The 19,977-nt window shown below is 26.2% G+C and overlaps 1 protein-coding gene across 2 annotated transcripts in view; it reads right to left on the reverse strand.

Annotated features, from left to right (window-relative positions):
* Window positions 1-1,014: 1,014 nt before the first annotated feature.
* LOC136987357 (eukaryotic translation initiation factor 4 gamma 3-like) overlaps window positions 1,015-19,977 on the reverse strand; it is a 112,120-nt gene continuing 93,157 nt past the window's right edge. For both annotated transcript variants that reach the window (XM_067285099.1, XM_067285092.1), the window contains exons 21-30: window positions 18,998-19,128; window positions 18,599-18,804; window positions 16,065-16,159; window positions 13,638-13,810; window positions 12,431-12,635; window positions 9,262-9,357; window positions 7,420-7,551; window positions 6,029-6,110; window positions 4,695-4,832; window positions 1,015-2,243 (exon numbers count right to left, since the gene is read on the reverse strand). In XM_067285099.1, coding sequence (XP_067141200.1) covers window positions 2,056-2,243; window positions 4,695-4,832; window positions 6,029-6,110; window positions 7,420-7,551; window positions 9,262-9,357; window positions 12,431-12,635; window positions 13,638-13,810; window positions 16,065-16,159; window positions 18,599-18,804; window positions 18,998-19,128 — 1,446 coding nt within the window. In that variant the 3' untranslated portion in view covers window positions 1,015-2,055. The remainder of the gene's footprint in view (window positions 2,244-4,694; window positions 4,833-6,028; window positions 6,111-7,419; window positions 7,552-9,261; window positions 9,358-12,430; window positions 12,636-13,637; window positions 13,811-16,064; window positions 16,160-18,598; window positions 18,805-18,997; window positions 19,129-19,977) is intronic.

The following is a 19,977-nucleotide window of genomic DNA, read 5'->3' on the forward strand; positions in this document are numbered from 1 at the left end:
AAAATTCCTCGATAAAAAATATAATTCTATTCATGTACGAGTATTATTTCCTAACGTGCTTAATATATTTTCAATATCAATGTTAATCCAAGTTCGATATATAAAAACAGAGATTTTTACTTGCCTCTTTACGCAATAATATAAAAATAAAATTATAATTCACATTTAAATTAGAAAAACAAATCTGAGTTTAAATTTAACTTAATCTAACCAATCGCTTTTCTTTACACCTGCAACAGATAGACTTAAACAGAACAGAGAAATTTGCAGCACATGCATTAACTATTTATTTTCTTAAAAAGGATTTATGATATTAAGTTAAAAATAATTTAACATATTAACTTGCATCTTCTATTTTTGGTTAAAAAAAGATTAAGAATCAGTATTCTATTTTCATCACTGTATTATTTTTATTTTTTTCAATCACTGCATAAGATATGCTTATGAATGTACTTTTTTTTAATTTAAAAATTCGTGAATGTATTTAATATTTCATATTGCATTACCTTGAATTTCAATTCGTTTAGTCATTCTTTGCTGTAAATCCATGTTTTTGCCAAAATAAACAGTGTCATAATTATAAAAATAATTTTTTTCATAGAAATTTATAATTAAGAAATTAAAAACAAAGATAATAACTTGCTATGAACACTATAATGAAACTGAACTGAACATCAGGAATTGTATATACTGTAAATAGAGATTCTTTCTTAATAACTATTCATAATAATTTACAAGTAATAAAATAAAAACAAGCAAAAGAAAAAAACAGAAAACAAAAGAGAATGCAAACACTTAATCAAGTGTCATAAAAAAACATGTACAACTGTGCAGATTATGTACATTTCAATATGTAAACTTTTTACTTCAACTGATTAAATTTACAAATCACACTGTAGTTGGGTTAATATTTTATAATGTGTGTACATTTTTTTAAATGTATATATAAATAAAAATTGTGTACAAAAATTGTATTGGCATTAAGCAATCTTGCACACATTACATACCCTCGAATATTTCTTATTGTTTGTTTTATTTTTCCCTTATGTACAAGAGGAGTACACATTTTACATCTATTACACGCTTGTGACCCTCTCCGACAGGTAAGTCGGTTTCCACAGTCATTTTAAAGATTAGATGGAGAACTGAGAAGATGGCAGGTATTAAAAATAATGCAGTTCAGTCTCCTTTTAATGAATATAACTCCAAGTGGTCACAAAGAGTACAGTTGCATAACAGACCGTCTCAGGCATAATAATAACTGCTGCCCAGTTAGATGCGTAAATTTATAAACATTTTTTTATATGGAAACTGGACAATGCTTGCAATAATTTACACATCAGAATTAAATAACTACCTAACTTTCAATTTACAACAGAATGTATATAACTGTTTTATTTTTTCTTTGAATATTTATTCTCACAGGCAAGAAATTCATTTCCAACATTGTTTCTTTCTTCCTGGTCATGAAGAGAAGAAATATAAATATGTTCTAAATTTTACTCACGCAAAATTGCACTTCCTGCTGAACATCTGTTTGAATCTATAAACACAAGCATGTCTGGCAAGGAAGCATCAAAGGTCTCTCCTTCATGAGACAAAATACATTCAAAGTGAATACTAAGACAAACAGGAATGTTCTTGCAGAAAGAACATAAAGGTGATATATTTATATATATATATATAATTATTTATTTACTTATGTATATGTATATATATAAAGAATATCATAGCAACAATACAAGTTTTGGGTAAAAAAATTTAGGGGCTTGACCCATAACATAACAACCCCCCTTTGTCAAAAAAATTGTAGGTATACATGACCCATCTGGTCTGAAGTGAAAAAATTTCCATTTCTTCTGTTTATAATAACTAACAGATAAAATGGAATAAAGGAATAATAGCACTACACATTGCAAAGTACTAGAATGTGATCTCTGTGAGCAATACTTTTAACAAGGATAAATGAGTAAAATTGTTAAAACACAATAAATCCACATTCTCCCTCTTTGCTGTGTGCACTGCAGTTTTCTTATTTCTAATTTTCCTAATCAGTCAGTTCTCTTCTGAAAAATCTTCTCCATCTGCTTGTTTTAACCAAGAAAAGAAAGAAGATACGGATTTTAATGCTACGCCTTTGCCTTCTTGTTCAGCTGGATCAGTACTCTGTTCCCACTGTGTGAAAGCATCTTCTGATATTAGTTCTTCATCATACAGCAGATCAAACATAATCCTTAAAACATCTAAAAAAGTTAAAGAAAAAAATAATCATTTTTGTCATTTTCATGTACTTATACAAATCAACTGCTTTTTCATAAAAATATTTTTCCAAATGTAACAGAAATAAATTGATTCTTCAAAGGCCATAGTAGGAAAATGTAATTTTTGAACTTTTCTTTATATTACTGTTTCTTTGCCATGAATCACAAATAAAAAAATGACACGCATAAGATGATGTATATTAAAATATTTTTTGGCAAGTCATTAAAATGGAAAAAAAAATAAAAAAGTTTTCAGATGGTAATTTCACTAATTTAGAACAAGATGACAATTTCAAAAGTTTTTAAAAATCTTTATATTATGCTGTACTATCTATTAAAAAAAAATGGCTGATTTCATTTGCCAAATGCAATGTAATTAAAAAATAAAATAAAATCTGAAAATCGATGAAAATGACCCTAAATGAAAAAATTTGCAGTTAAATCACATGCAAAAATTACACAAGAAATTTTCCTGAATTATCCAATACATTATAATATGAATATACATATTTTATGTAAATATTAATCACATTCAAATACAGTATGAACTGCTCCTTGTCCTCACAGCTTGAACAATAACTTCTCTTGAATAGTAGCCATGTCTACTATTCAGGAGGTTATTGTTCAAGAGGATTTCTGAAAACTTAAGAAACAATTTCAGAACAAAAGTGATTATTAGAATTCTGTTTTTTTGGAGTGTATTTTTTTCTTGCTAAAAAGAATTGTTAAAATTTTGCTGTAAAATTTGGTATATTTATTTTATTCAAAACTAATGCATATAGGTAATAATGTTGTTAATAAAGCTTCTTAGCTACTATCCAATTTCCACTTAAATCTATTTATCTAATTTTATAAGAAGTAAAAATATATTTGTGATTTTTTATAATCAAACTAAATAAAAAATACAATGAAATGGGTTTAATACTATTTGTTGGCTTAGTTTAAAAACAAACTTTAAAAACAAAAAACTGAAATTAACATTTTTAATTTTCTGTTTTTTTCTTTTTAAAGCTTGTTTGTAAGCTAAAACCAACAAATAAACTAAAGTAAGCCATGTTATGGTACAAAAGATTTAAACCAAAATTGATTTTAAAAAATTTTAAAATTTAGTTCTTAACATCTACTGAAACTTAGCATAATAAATCTATTTTGTTTTAATGATTTTTCCTGAAATAATTAAAAAAATATTAATATCATCATCACTGTATGCATTAGTGTACAATAAAATAAATATAACAAATTTTAGTAACTCCTAGCAAAAACATGTATGTATATATATATACACATATATATATATGCGAGTAAATATAATAAATATATATGTATATATGTGTATATATATATACACACATACATACATATTGTATTTACTCGCATATAGGAGGATGAGGTGCAACTTTAAAGATCAAAATAAAGAAAATTAGATTTGTTAATACAATTCTAATTTTATTTTGTTTAATCACAAGTAAAATATCAAATGAACATAAATGCACACATTGCCCTGCAAAAATTACTGGCATACTAAACTTTAAGGAAAAATCTTGTAAAATGACAACATAATTTGTTCATGTAAAGCTGGACAATCAGGAACCTTTTTTTGCCAAGCAAATACAGCGTTCACAAAAATTATTTGCAAAAACACAAAGAATCTTTCACTCACGTGTATAGGATGACCTAGGAATTTGAAGCTGTGATAAATGAATAAAAATCTCATCTTATATGCAAGTAAATATGGTATATAAAATGGATTCTAATGACTTTTTGTTTTGAAAATTGTGTATCAATAAACTGGGTAAAAGAAAGCTGTGTTTTTAACAGATTTTTATTCATAAAAAGTAGATTTTACTTAAAATTCATAATAAATTTATTTAGCAATGATTTTACCTTTCATCAATACTAAATCACTGAAAACATTTATTGTCTACGATTAGTCATTGAAAAATTAATGAATATATGCCAAAATAAATCTTTTTAAATATATTAATACCAGTTATTGTTGTTATTATGATTATTTTTTCTGTTTGCACAGGTAAATATTGTTAGAATAGCAATATTTACTTGTGCAGGTTAAAATGAATGAATTAAGACAATTCCACAAATGAAAATAATATATAATTATAAAACTTAGAATTTCCCATGATAGTAAGAATAGTTTCAATATATCTGATACTATTATCAAATATTTTTCTGAATTTTTTTGTTATTTTAATGTTTATACACATTTGAGGGATGAAAATGTGCATTATTTAATAATATATTCATTGAAGGCAGGTTTTTATTTTGGATATATTTTATCAGGGTGAATAGAATGAATTTAAAACTTGAATACTATCAAATAAAAATTTAAAATAATTGCAAAAATATTCTTTAAGAACTTTTACACTTGTTTTAATAACCTAGGAATAAATCCATTTTTATCAGATAACAACTAACCTTTAGGATGAGATAATTGATTCATTAGAGCTTGTAAAGCATACACAGCTTGAAGCTCAAGATGCTCTTTATGATCTAAATATCGATTAAGAAGATCCACTCTTTCATGAACTTTATCTTCTATTAATTTGTTACGACCTAAATTGAAAATAATCTGTATTACTGGAAAACTATTGAAAAATGTAATTACAGTAAAGCCTCAATTTAACAGACTAATTCAGGCAAGGGAGTATCCATTAAAGCAGAAAGTCTCTTATATAATAAAAGTAGGTTTTCCAGATGCATAAAAAAATTGACAAATTAGTTATTTTATCTGTTTTTACTTATGTAGATACATTTGTGTCATTAAAAGTAAGTATGCACGAGAAGTTTAATTTCAGAGAAAATTTTTCTATATATATTATTGCTATATACTCATCATAGTTTTAAGAGTGTAATAAATGAGTATATGATCTAAACTGAAATAAATAAACAAACCTTTTATGTAAAATACACTTTAACTTTATTTATTTATTTAACTAAATATTTATTATTAAATTTTGTTTTCTTTTTAAGAACATTTATTTAACTAAATAAATAAATGTTTTTTAAAAAAAAACAAAATTCAATTTGGCAAAAAAAAAATTTTCTATTTATTTGTCTTTGAATGACATTATATCAAGACATTCCCATTGTGGCATAAATTAAGAGTGGTGACTCAAATTTGAAGAAAAAAAAAACATGTTAATTTAATTACATTTAAAACACGTTTTAAAAATAACAGGGTGTTAATTTTCACATATGACAATTTATCTGTTAAATCAAGGTTTTATTGTAATTTTAAAATATATATTATGTTATATTATGATATGTCTATCTAGTTTAGATATCTGTAAGAATTACAGTTTAACTTATTACACAAAAATGATGATTTTTAAAATTCTAAAATTTCACTGGTCACAGTTTCAGCAGTAATTCTCAATTTTAGACACGAATCGTGTTTTCTTGTTAGTTTTATACAGTAAAACATAGAACTTATCATCTTTCATTTTTTTTTAATCCTTAAATTATACTTTTGTAACAGCCACCTGCTAAAAACAAACTGAATTAATTTCAACAGTAAAATCTTTAGGGTAGCTTTATACTTCTATTGTTTAAGAAAATGAGTGTAAAGGATGCTTAACTTCTTCATTTTACTGCAGAATATTTCATTTTTATGGTATATTTATTAAAAATGACAAATTCCTTCAACTAAGCATTTTGTTTATGGAATATCTTTACAGTAATTTAACATTAAAAAAATCATTATCAAAATTCTAATAAATTTATAATTATTTATACTTAATAAAACTTACCATCAATAGCATTTTCCATTACTGATGTTACTAATGCTCGAACAAACTGAGGTTCTTTCATCCTTTTTCCTCCTACATTCGCCTTGAATTAAAAAATTATAAAGTTACAAATTATTTTTAACTTTGCAATTTTCAAATTACTACAAATTATTAAATAATTAATAAACAAAATTTCTTTTTAATATATAAAATTAGTCTTTGGAATTCTATCATATATTAATCTAGATACAAAAACACTGGCTTTAATAATTTATAAATAATGTGTAAATTAAATAGTTCTAAAAAGTAATGTAAATAATTATTTATTAGTATTTTTATTTAAATTACAGTTTATTGCTGCTTATATTAATAATATAAGCAATAATAAACTGTAATTATCAAATTTTTAAGAAAATAACTTTAAAATTTCACAATGATGCAATCAGAAAGAAAAAGTTTCTATTTTATTACCAATTCTTTCCATACATGCATATAATGGTCAAAATAGATCAACACAATAAACTTGAATCTTATATTCAACTTAAGAATGTACAAATTTAATTTGTAAAATATTATTTTTAAAATTTCTACAATATTTGTTTAATAATACATTTTAAATATACATTTACATAAAATAAAAAATTTTACATAAAATTAAACTATTAAGATCTCATATAATTAAAAATTACAGCTATACCCCAATTATGTAAGTCTGATGTGTTCATGAATAAGTTGAATATCAGAAATTCAAATAAAAGATTTTTTCATTTTTTATTATGGTAAATTAGAAATTCATTACCAGCCAGCACATCTGAATAATCCAACCAATTTCTCTAAATGACACTGAAACACTACAAAACATCTACTTATCTAACAACCCTTACTACAAACAAATTACCACATTAATAAGTAGTTACTGAGATCATTAAAAGCTATGTTTGTAAAAAATAACAAATAAGTTTTTGTATTACCCTTTATATGGAATTAATAAGTAGTAAATTACAATAAAAGTGTTGTATTAATGCTGTGCATTTTATATTAATGTATTAACATATAAAAATAGAACAATGAGCATAATCAAATAGGTAGTGAACCTACTGTACTATTAAGAATGTACCTAAAATTTTGTACTAAAAAAATGGCTAATTGCATTAAAATACATTATAATTCTACTGAAACAAATGAAAACAAACAGCAGTAATGGCATTACCCATATTTCCCACTTTTATCAGCCAAATGAAAACACTCAAACAAATTTGTAATACTGGGATTCTTTAATTCAGATATTGTAACAGATAGTAAAGAATATCATTCATTGTAGTAGGAATTTGGATATTAGGGTGCAGCTGTAATATGTTAAGAAAGTAAAAGAATAAAAAAAAAAAAAAACACAACAAACAGGAAAAACTAACTTCAATCCAATCAAATATCTGCTCATTGTTTACACATTTTTTCTGAAGTAAAAAATCTAATTCTCCTTTAATTTCACTAATTGAAAGAACAGATGTAGGTTCGGGTTCTGTCTGTACTGTAAATTCTAATTTCTGAAAATAAAAATATTCAGTATATTAGATTAATAAAGTATTTGTTTAAAAAAATTTAAAACTAATCTGCTTAATATAAATTAGCTTTTAATAAAAATATTAAAAATAACAGTATTATTAAAAATCTTTTAAAATATTTTTCTTATTTTAGATTTTGCAAAGTTACAATTATTAAATAAATTTTTAATTTTTTATTAAAAATATATGTTTATTTTTATCTAAATTATATTATTTCTGCTGATAATTTTTAAAAATTATTTACTTCATTTTTAAATATTCGAATTGCCAATTCTTGTAGATTAAACATAAAACTGAGGCAAGTCAGTGATTTGAGTGAACACTTTTAAACAATGTAAACATGCCATAATAAAAATCAAATTTATAAATTTACTGTATTATTTTGATAACTGAAGAGATTTTTTTTTGTCACTTACTATGCAATCCACTTAATACTAAGATATTAAAAATTTATTACTTTTAAATATTAAGTATAGATAATGAAATATTTCACTATTCTTACAATATTAATCTCTGAATTAATTTTTTCTGAAAATAAAAGAAATTTTACAATCCTTTCGCCTTCAAAATTTCTAAAACTTTTTTCTTTTTAATACCAATGTACATAAACTATTGTTGGCAAAACCAGAAATTCTCAGAACCAGTTAATTGGTTTTCAACAAAGCCAATTTCAAAATCACTTTCAATTTAGTAGCATTGATGTTTTATTATTGTATTTTATTGTTATTAATGAAGTACTATGGTAAATATTAGACAAGATTCATATATTATTCCTTTCAATAAAGAGGTTAGTGTTTCTTCAATGTTGGTAAATGCAGGGGTCTAAGTATTAATATATAACAAACAGCATTTGAAAACTTTATCATTTTAAAATAAATTCAAGTTAATTTTTAAAAAGTCAAGGATGTTTAATTAGTGCCATGTACAAATATTAATATAATGTTACACTGAAATTTTTTGGTAGTAACATCAGTTATGTAGAATCATCTTAAATACTTTACTGCCAACTAAAAGTAAAAAATGACAAGTAAATAAATACAATGATACTGTAATGATAATTTTATCAATTTCAATGGATGTTACAAACCTGTTAACCAGTTTTCCAAAACCTGGTTTCATTGCCAACATTAATTTAACCATATTAAATAAAATTACAAGACCACTAGAAAAGTAAAATTATTGATAGATAAAAAGAGCAATAGTAAAATATTACGAAATGTAACACTGAAATATTAATAATAAAAACATCTTTAGTCATAAAAGTGTTTATTAATTAATTAATTAATTAGATGAGTAACATTCCTAAGCTGCTAAGAAAATAAATGAGGGGTTGCAGGTGAGATGAGAATGGGAGAGAGAGAGACTAATAAGGGGAGATGACAGTTGGTAACAGTGCAAAAAGGACAAAAGATGTTATGAACACCAGATCATCATCATTCTATCCATAAGACAGTTGAAGATTTAGCTGAATGCTGGAAGATTATCGTTACTATTTCTATCATTATTCCTACATAAATTATGTCTTTTGTCAAAAATTTCTGAAATTTATTGTTTTATAGTCTATAGAATTACTCTAGAAGATTGATTGAATTATATTACTTTTAATATAAATATTAATTATGTATTCACATAAAATTAAAAATATCAGCATGTTTTAATTAATTTAAAAATTACACAAAAAAATATACTAACATTATCTTGAATAAACTTTTTGACATCTTCATTGGGACCAAGAAAATCTGTCCATTGCAGACCAGCTGCACGCCATAATTCTCCAACTTTACTTCCCTAAAAATTTATATCAAATTAAAATTAACAATAGGATCAACAAAGAACAAGCTATATATAGATTATACTATTAGATAGTAGAGAAAGTGTAGAAATCAAAGATATAAGCATAGTCAAGCATATAACTGTAAAAATATAAAAATCACATTAATTTGCATTATGTATCTTGTGGATACACATGCCTCAAGTGATGTCACAATATTCTACATGCCCAAAGCACAGTTAATGATTTTTTATGCAAAAAAGTAACTTATCAAATTTCAACTCATAATAAATATTCAACTTTCATTTATTGACATTGGATTTGTTAAATTTCACAGGATTGTATTATCTTGTAACTTCACCACAGTAAAGCTTTGTTCCTTTTCTCCCATGAAAGTAATAGACTCTGCCAGCTCCCCACTGTGAAAGGCAACAAACTGCTAATTGTTTCATTACTTTGTTTACAAAAAAAAACTCCCTTCTCTGTCAGTAGTGGATGAAATGACTAACAAATTGACTTGCTCTCAGGGGAATGTTTTCTTTAAGATTTAATAACTAGTATTGCCAGTAATAAATTCTATAATTTTATTTTTAATAAATTAAAAAATATTGATAAAATTACCAAATAAATGTTTGGGTCATAATTATTAAATGGTATTGCTATGTAATGAACATAAATTTTAATTGTTGCAAAATTGAAAGTATTAAATTTGTTATCATGCTCTGATTGTGAGAAAGCCAGGCAATAACACCAAAGCAAGAAAACTGCATTGTCAAAACAGTTGCAGTGGCCCATTTGAAATAAATTGGTATTGGTTCGGTCATTGAAATTAGGAGAAAAAGATAGAATGTGTAGCATTGAGGTGAAGTAACATTCTATATTGTTATTTTACTGAATTGCAATTGTTATATGCAACAATCAAGAGGACACCATTCTCAAGCTATGTGAGAATTTACTGCAGGTGGTAGTAAGGTATTGTTTTTCATAAAATTTCTCTGAAAAAAGGGTCATAAACTTGAAAACCACTGTAGGAATCGCTTCAGAACATATCAGTTGGGGAATACTACAAAGCCCGCAGTTCAACTGTTACTTACTTTTGAGAAATTCAATAAAAAAGGTCATGATACATGACCTTTTTTATTGAATTTTGGGGTGATGTATCAGCAGATACTGCTGGATACATCACCCCAAAATGCGAGTTAATTTTTATCTATTAAATCAGTTGATATTAAAAAAATCTATTAAAAAACAGCTAATATAATTATACATTTGCTGAACTTTAACAGATAATTTTTATTCCATAAATTAATATTCTATATCAGCAGCCTAACCTTTTTTGATTTGCATACTCCTTGGCAGCCCATTTTTCTAAATTGTACCCCTTACAATAAAAAAAAAATGCTTGTACTTTATATATATAGTTGTATTTTAAACTTGTTACAACTGTAAATAAATAGCAATGACATAGCAAGTTCGGTGCATAGGGCCACTGAATTGATGAAAATTAAAAAGAGTTATCTCTATAGGTACAAATGTTTAGTGTTTGGTGTTTATATCTACTTTTCTACTTACCACACCATTGCTTTTTGAAGTCAGTTAATAAAAAAGAAACTAATAATAAATGGTATGTATTTAAAACTCAAAAGATCAATTTCTTTATCTTCTAAGTGGAAATTAATTGTTCATGGTGATTGGACATAGCAAAAAGTGAAGACATTTTTAGTCTCTGTTACATATTTTTATTAAATCAATTTCTTGAATTAAAATTATATGATGTTGCCAAAGGTCTCAATGCAAAATCTGAATATCCTTATAGTACACCCACCATTATTAATTTTACTTTGCATACTCCTAGGGTTGGGAATCACTGTTCTATATGAATAAAAATTATTTTTCCTTCAAAGGCACTATAATAAATAACTTTAATTTACATCTTTTTTCAAAGTTAATTTTGTGAAAAGACCTTCTGATCAATCAATTAATGCTTTACTATTTAAGAATCTAAAATACTTCTAAGCCAAGAATTTCCAATAGAGTCAATATAGATCCCTTTGAGATCAAGGGAATTTTGAAAGGGGTTGATAGAACTCAAGGGGTCAACTGTGATCAATGAAAAAATCAGATACTTATTATTTGTACTTTTTGAGAATTTCAGATAATTTTCAAATAAGGATAGTAATCATGTGGGATTGATTAACTGATTTAATAATTTACTTGATATATGACACAAAATCTTGGAAAATAACAAAAATTTTAAGGGGGTTGATTGAAAAAATATTTTTCATATGGAATCAATGCTAAAAAAAAAGAAAAAAAGAAAAGAGAGTTAGGAATCACTTCTCTAAGCTTTTAATATTTTAATTTCATTTTCAGAATGCAGCTTCATTAAACAAAATATATTCAAAGCAGAAGACAAACATGTTCATGTTCCATTTAATTTATTTTTAGTATAATATAGTAAAATCTCACTAATTCAGATTACTATTTTAAATAGTGTATTTTTTAAAATAATGGTAAAATAAAATAAATTTGTCAAGTCTAATCTGGACTTTAACAACTATTACCTTCCTCTTAAATCAACATGTCAATATGTAATCAAAGAACAGTCAGAAAAAAATCACAAACAAAAATTAGTATATTTTTATACACTCAAATTAGTAAATGTTAGCAATGACAAGAACAATGCTACTACTTCTTTTGCACTGGAGAATTTTATCAAACAAGCTTGTGTTTGTTCATTTAAAGTGCACAAAATAATTTAACTTTAAAGAAAATGTACTTTTTGAACCATACAATACACATTTGGGTAAGAATCTCACTAATCTGAACTAGATTTTTACTCTGAATTACTAAGGTTCTACTGTAATTTTGTTTATAAATATCTTTTATATCTAATTAAATAAAATTGATATATAAATAATACTTTATAACATTAACATAAGATATCATCATAGACATCTTATGTTTTAATGCCCACTTAAGTAAATTAAAATTTGAATTAATATTTTTTCATAAAGCAGACAACGATAAAATAAAATGTGTTAAACTATAATTTAACAAAAATATTTATCATCAAATAGAAACACTAACCAGTTTTTTAGCTGCAGCTTGAAGAATATTAGCAACTAGTTTTCCAGCAGTTCCTGAAACAATGCAAGGAGCAGCTATTTTCTTAAGAAAAGTTAAAGGTACAGTACCATCTTGTATCATTGGAGCAATCATTTCCCCAAGATACTCCCAAAACCTAGGGATATCAATTGCTGAATCCTCTGCCATTTCTAATATTGGCATAAATCTAAAATAAAAAAATAAAAAATAGTTTTCAAATAAAAATCTTATATTTTATTTGAATATGAAAGCATATTAATATTGTAGGGATATAATTTTCATTGAGTAGTTTTATAAAATATTATAACAACTATAAACATCAGAAGACAATTCAAATTAGGTTTTTGAATAATGTGGTTTATTTTATTAAATAAAAGAGAAACATTTTAATTAAAAGTAAAATTTAGCTAGTTTGTATTCTATAAAATTTCATTTTTTATGTCAGCACTGTAAGCATTACAGAGAATTCTAAATTAACTACAAGTTCAATAACAGATGTTTCTAAAATATTTTAAAGCAAATTGAAAAATTGAAAGTATCACATAAGATTAAAATGGTTTTAATTTAAATAACTCTTTATATGCTTATATTTATTTAAGCACAAGATAAATAAATATAATTATTTTAAAAGAATATTCTTAACAGAATAACACTTTTTTTTTATTTCTTAACTGTTAGAAGGCAATTACATTGGGTGAACCAAAATATGAAGTGGCCAATATATCTGTCACTTCCTTACATAATCTACTTACAGTTTCTCTCTTAATGTAAGAGATCACAACAAATATTTTTGTTATTTTATTAATATTATCTAATTAATTGGCCAGATGGCTGAGCAGTCAAGGTGTCAGCCTACCACTCTGGGGGACCCGGGATCGAATCCAGAAGGGTCAAAAATTCCCAGGAATTTTTCGGGGGTGGTTTGTCCGAATATGTTGGGCCCCATCCCTCACCACCCAGTTGCCCCATTGTAGGCCTGGCCAAACTCATAATGGGCTTGCTAAAAGAGGCTCTCTTAGTGCCCACTGGGTGGAAAGAGTTAAAAAAAGAAAAAATATCTAATTACCTAAAATCCACAAAATTAAACATAATGTTGTTATAAATTACATTTAATCCAGGAAAAAATTTTAAAAATTTTCTGTATTTTTATTATATGTTAATTATTCTTTAATAAGTCAATTTAACATACCCTTTTATATAATGATCAATTGTAATTATCTTCTTAATGACTAAATCTTGAAGCAGCTGGCCAACCATATTACGAGCTTGATTTGAACGCTCTAGAACTTGATTAACAGCAGCCATAATAAAATGATGAACAGAATTTTCTGAAGCAATTTCCAATACACATTGTGTTGCCTCCTACAAAAAATATATAAATATTTCTATAAATTAAAAAAATAAATTTCAAATATCTTGTAAACATGATCAAATAATTAGTAAAAACACTTATTTAACATTTTATCTGATACATTTTGATTTGTTCACATTGAACACAATGAAATAAGATTTATTACATGATAAAAAATAATAATAATAGTAAAATTTAAAATTAATTAAATTTTACACTAAAATAATTTTAGATTTTAAAAATACAGAACCTTCCAAAATGAATGCTGCCATTTTAAATTACTGTAATAATATTAATTATTATCTGAGAAGTATGCAATGTACACCAATCAATAGAGTAACTGTTCAGGTTTCATCTCCCACCAGCACTCAAGCATCTTGTTTTTTTTATTACTACCATTTTTATTTAGGGAAGTGCCCTAAGTAAAAATGGCAACTCCACAATAGAAAAGGCATTTTGTGTTCTGTACTTTGCAAAATTGAAATATAATAGCAGTAATTTTCAGAAACTGTAAATTATGAATGCTGCAGATGAAATAATTATAAAAAAAAAAAAATAAATAATAATAATAATGTTGTAGTGAGTGTAGGAAGAATCTGAATATTGGTTGGGTGTTTGCCAGTTGACATGAGGTGCACATACTGAGAAACTAATGGGCAGATATAAAATTTGGGCAGTTTTCCATGTTTTAATGTACATAACAATGTTCTCAAACAGTAATTAACATAATTTAAAATGGTGGTAGCTTTTTTTTTGGAAGATGAAGCATACATAATAGCTTTGAAATATTAAAGCAAAAACTAAGTAAAAAATAACAATATTTGTTCCTTATTAATTTTATTTAATTTCAAGTATTAATTGCAAAAATTTTTAATGAGAATAAATTGCATTCTATAATAATTCATTATTCAATTTCAAAAATAACAAATATAAATAAACCAGCAACGAGTTGTTCAACTTTCCCAGTAACATTTAAAATTTTGGTGGTGCCATCTGTTATCATATTTTATTTAAAAACTTATATTTTAACTATTATAAAACAGCAAAAAACTTAGTTTTGAAGATGGGGATGAGTTTTATAAAAAATTGTAAATGCTAATAACAAATAAAATTGTCATTAAGTCCAACCCTACTGGAGAAACACAACCCCCATTATCTTCCCACCCCTAACCTTTAACCACCAAAATTTAATAGCATCAATCCCCCTAAAAAACAAACCTCCTTGCAAAATTTCAGAAATTTTCGACAAAAAGCACAGGAGTTATTATTATTATTAAGCTTCAAACGGTGAACAAATTTGTGCCCCTCACGCGCGCGCACACAAACATCCATACATACAGAAATTAACCCCAAATTTTTTTTTGCATTTCTGAACATTTCAAAGTGTTCTGAATCCAAAATGTAAAAATCTAAAAAGTTTTTTTTTTGCCATATCACTATACTTTCCCTCTGTTTTAACAGCTGGGAAAGTAAAAATTAGGTTTTATATAAATTAATAAAAATTTGAAATAAGGTAATGCTATTATCACAAAATAAGTTAAAAAATCTAGTTAAACTATGAAAAATTTTATCATGACTATTATGCAATCATAGTATGACAGAATAAAATGCCTAATGAGATTTAATTATTACATTATTCAGTTCCATCTTTATTTTCTGGCCAAAAGATTAAGTGTACGGACTAAATTATATTCTAAATTATTTCAAAACAAAATATTTTAAATATGTGCATCTATGAAAAATTTTAGGTTAGTAAAATTCCAGAAATTTCTTAAAAGTTTTGAGATTTCTTGATTTTCCATGCAAATACAAAGGGTATTTACACATCTTTAGAACAATTTTGAAAAAAAAAAATAAAATAATTCAAAAGAATATATCTGCAACAGATTATTATTTGAAAAAGTGGCCAACTAGACATACTTGGAAACCCATTATTACAGCCTAGTTGTGTCAGTCAAATTATTTATTGCATATGTATTGATGTAATATGATTTAACAAAAATATTTTAAACATTTTTAAAAGAGTATATAATGAAGCTATTTTAAATTTTTTACTCAAAATCTTTGAATGGTCAGATAAGTTTCATAAGTCATGTGCCGCTGATATCTAAGAACTATATGAGACTCAAAACCTGCAATTTGGCCAATCATCATTGCTATATAATATTTGTGAACTTTTTATTTTTTACAAACACTAATAAAAATAATAAATGGTATCATACAGTATATTTATTATAATCAACAATATATAAAATTTAATATTACCTTAAAATCGCCAATATGTAAAAATTCATCTATTAGAGGTTTTGTTTTATTTTCCATTTCCTCCATAGAAATATCATCACCTCTTAATAGTAATCCTGAAAAATATTTATATATATATATATATATATACACATTAATCACAATGCAATAATTAAAATTTATTTATTAAAAATTTTATGATTTAAAAATCAAAAGAACACTTTGCAATGTAAAAATAAAAAAAATATTGTTACAAAGATTTGATTTGATTTAGGCCTTCTTTTATCTACTGTATTTTACAGTATAAAAAATGCATTCCTATTTCTGCACAAAATATTTAAAAACAAGTATTTTGCATATTTAAGCCATCCTGCATAAGATAACTGCGGCAAGATATGACATTTAAATAAATAGTAACACACTAAAGTGTTGAGAAAGGGTTACTGTATGAATTTGAAGAACTGGATGCATATGGTAAATCAATAATTGTCTCATATTATCTAAATAATATTTACAATAATTTTAGTTTAAATAATTAATAATAATATGTTTAATCAAACAATAATATTTTTATTCAAGAGTTGGTCTAGTTAGAGATTGCATTATAGCCTACTAAGGACTATACATATGGAAAATTCATTAGAATATGGATTGCAACTTCACATATAAGATGTAAGGTGATTTTTTAGCCTTTTTTTGAACAAGAGTTGTATTTTATATGCCATAAAATACAGTATTTTTTAAAAATATATTTTTATCCAGAAATAATTTTTGCTATATTTAAATTCATCAATCATATGATATATGATAACCAAAAGAAATTTTAGTTAATAGTTAGAAAAATAACTTTTATTACTCAGAAATAATTTAATTAATAAACTACTTTTAATGTAAACACATCTTTTTAAGAAATTTAATTTAACTTGAATGTGAAATCTGGAAGTTAAAAACCTAGAAATTTCTGAATATTTTCACTCCAGTTATAAACGACTTAATCAACAACATTCCATACCGGGGAAATTGTTGACCCTCGACGGGCAACGATCGCCCCCTAACTATCAACAAGCTGTTATTCCCTCGGATGCAGGTAGATCATCTTGCACGATAGTTTACAGCAGGGGTGGCCAACTTTTGTGCACATAAGATCTACTTTTTATCGTAAAAATGTGTCGCGATCGACTTGTCGTCATAGGCATAGTCTAAGTGGGGAGGGGAAGTGTGAAATACATACTATGTTTATACACTGTTTCAGTACGAAGTGCACTCACTGCTTATGAGTCGAGTCATAACTGCATGCATACAGTTGCGTTCGGTTACAAATATAATACACTAAGTCAAGACATCGCTACCGATCGGCCAAAATTGGCTTGGCGATTGACCAAAATTGGCTTTGCGATCGACCGGTCGATCGCGATCGACTTGTTGGCCACCCCCGGTTTACAGTTAGCGTCCAAGCTAGTCGTTTATTTAAAGTCCGGGAACACCTATGGCCCAAATTGCGATCCGTTATCGATCACGTGATAGGTTTTCCCGTCAAGAAAAACTTATAAAAGACGCTTCCTTCCCCCCCTAAAGGGCTCTCCGATCGTCTCTCCATTACGAAGTGCACTGCGCCGTCGACCGAACCCGAAAGTTCTAAGTTTCTTAAGTTTTTAAGTGCCGTTGTCCAGTCTACAAATTCTAAGGTTCTACGTGCCATCATCCCATTAACTGATTCTCCGTCATCCCGAAAATCATCGTCACTTCTGAGAGAATATTTGTCTGTTACGGACTTGTTAAGAGGTATGAAAAATATTTGTAAACTCTCTCTCTCCGGACCCCTTTTTGTATATGAGGGTAGAAGTGTAGTTTTGTTCGTTTAGCTTTTAATAAATCTTGTTTTGTTATAAAATGGTGTCTTTCTTGACTGTCGGCTTCGCCTTATCGTCGACCCCATCCTTCCTCCTCCACTCGCGTAACACGTAACGCGCCTTCGACGTAACAGCCATCCTTGACAAGTGAGTCGCCGGAACGGAAGGTACGACACCTTCTTACCTCCCCGGGATCTCACATAAAAATTAAATAGAATTATAAATATTTTTTCACATAGCAAATTAAGTATGTATAAAATAACATTTCCGGTGAAATATTTTAAGTACTACATACTACAATGTGTCAATAGTAGTGCATAAAATTTTCATACAGTGCCACTATCCATGCAGTCAATTAAATTTAGATAGATGTATCATCTATCTATTTTTAAAAATTAACTAAACAAAAAAAAACTTTTTTTTAAAAATCTAACTATTGATTTGCTTATATTATTTTAAATTAATATTATAATATTAATGTTGTTGTTATATTAATTAATATTAATCAGTATATTAATGGATTTTCATCTGAAATCAACAAAAATTTAATATTAATTTCTTAATAAAATAGCAATCTCTATGATCATATAAAGAAATTCAACAAAATAGCCTGATTCAATGTATATTTGGATATACTTTACATAATAAATTTATGAAATTAAAAAACAAAATGCTGAATTCTGTATATAAAATAATTTAACAAACCTTGATCATTTACTTCTTTTGGTTGATTATTTTCTTGAATAGTAGTTTGTCTTTCTTCTGATGTTGATACCTTAGTTATGTCTTTTACTGCAGCAAGAACTTGTTCACGCTCTTTAAATGAAGTGGGAGATGGCGTTTGTCTTATAGAAGTTGATGAATATTGATTTCCTCGACCTCTGCTGGAATCTCTGTTAGATGCCGATGGCCTAAAAAATTCAATTTTAATATAATTATTCAACACAATAAAATATGTAAAGTTTTACCAAATAAAACAATTATGCATCATTAAATGAAATATTAAATATGACATTTAATAATAAAAGTTTATGTCAAAGTCTGTTTCTGAAAAATTAAACATTTAGATTCAATTAACATTTAACACACATTTTTATGTCATACCTATTTGTACCAGTAGACTTTGTTTCAGATTCTTGAGAGGGTAATTTATTTCCACCACTACTTCCTCTTCCCCAATTAGAAAATCCTCTTCCTCCTGGACCAAACTGTAGATTTTCCACCTCTGTAGATAACTGCAATGTAAAATATTAGTTATATAATGCTTCAACAAATATTTAAAAATTAAATTTTATTAATGAAATTGTGAAAAGATTTATTTAAAAAAAATAATAATAATAACAATAATAATAATTAAATATGAGTTCTTATGTAAACAAGATTAACATATTTCATTACAAAAGTTAAAATAAATCCTATTTATATTGTATTCCTTCAATTCTAATATACCACTGATATAAGATATTTTATAAATTAAAAATTGAAAGTTCATAGAAAAATTTTAATAACTTATAATTGCATAAATTTAAGAATTTTTCAATTGAACAAGCCTCAGAACAGAAAATGACTTCAAAATAAGTGAGAATAACTCCAAACAAGAAAAAAGTGACTAAACAGTGACTAAAATAAAATTAGTTGGCCATGATGATATACATTATTTGTAAGGAGTCGAGTCCAAATGTTATTTTATGTTTATGGGTTTCGTTTCATTTCACATTATAATTTAGTTTGAGAACATTTTCTTTTGTTTAAAGAATGATAACTTATTTTCATTATTAACTAATAATAATTATAAATAAAGAAGAAAATACAACTTCCGGCTATTGGCACTGTTTGCTGCAGCAGCATAATTTAGAACTAACGCTTGCACAGAGTCTAGACATTTGTGTGCATTTCTCACTTCTGCATAAATGATGTTGCAATTGCAAATTCTGGTCCAAAAAGTTCATTTTTGCATGTTTTTTCCGCTTCTCACATTTGCATATATGTAGTCTTAAAACAAAGATTCAAACAGACACCAGTCTCTGGTGAAACCAAAATCAGAATTCGGAAATTTCCAGTTTTGTTTTCGAGTGTGTTGTATC

This window comes from Centruroides vittatus, unplaced genomic scaffold (genome assembly GCF_030686945.1).
Source record: "Centruroides vittatus isolate TY-2023 unplaced genomic scaffold, ASM3068694v2 contig_1218, whole genome shotgun sequence".
Classification (NCBI taxonomy): domain Eukaryota; kingdom Metazoa; phylum Arthropoda; class Arachnida; order Scorpiones; family Buthidae; genus Centruroides; species Centruroides vittatus.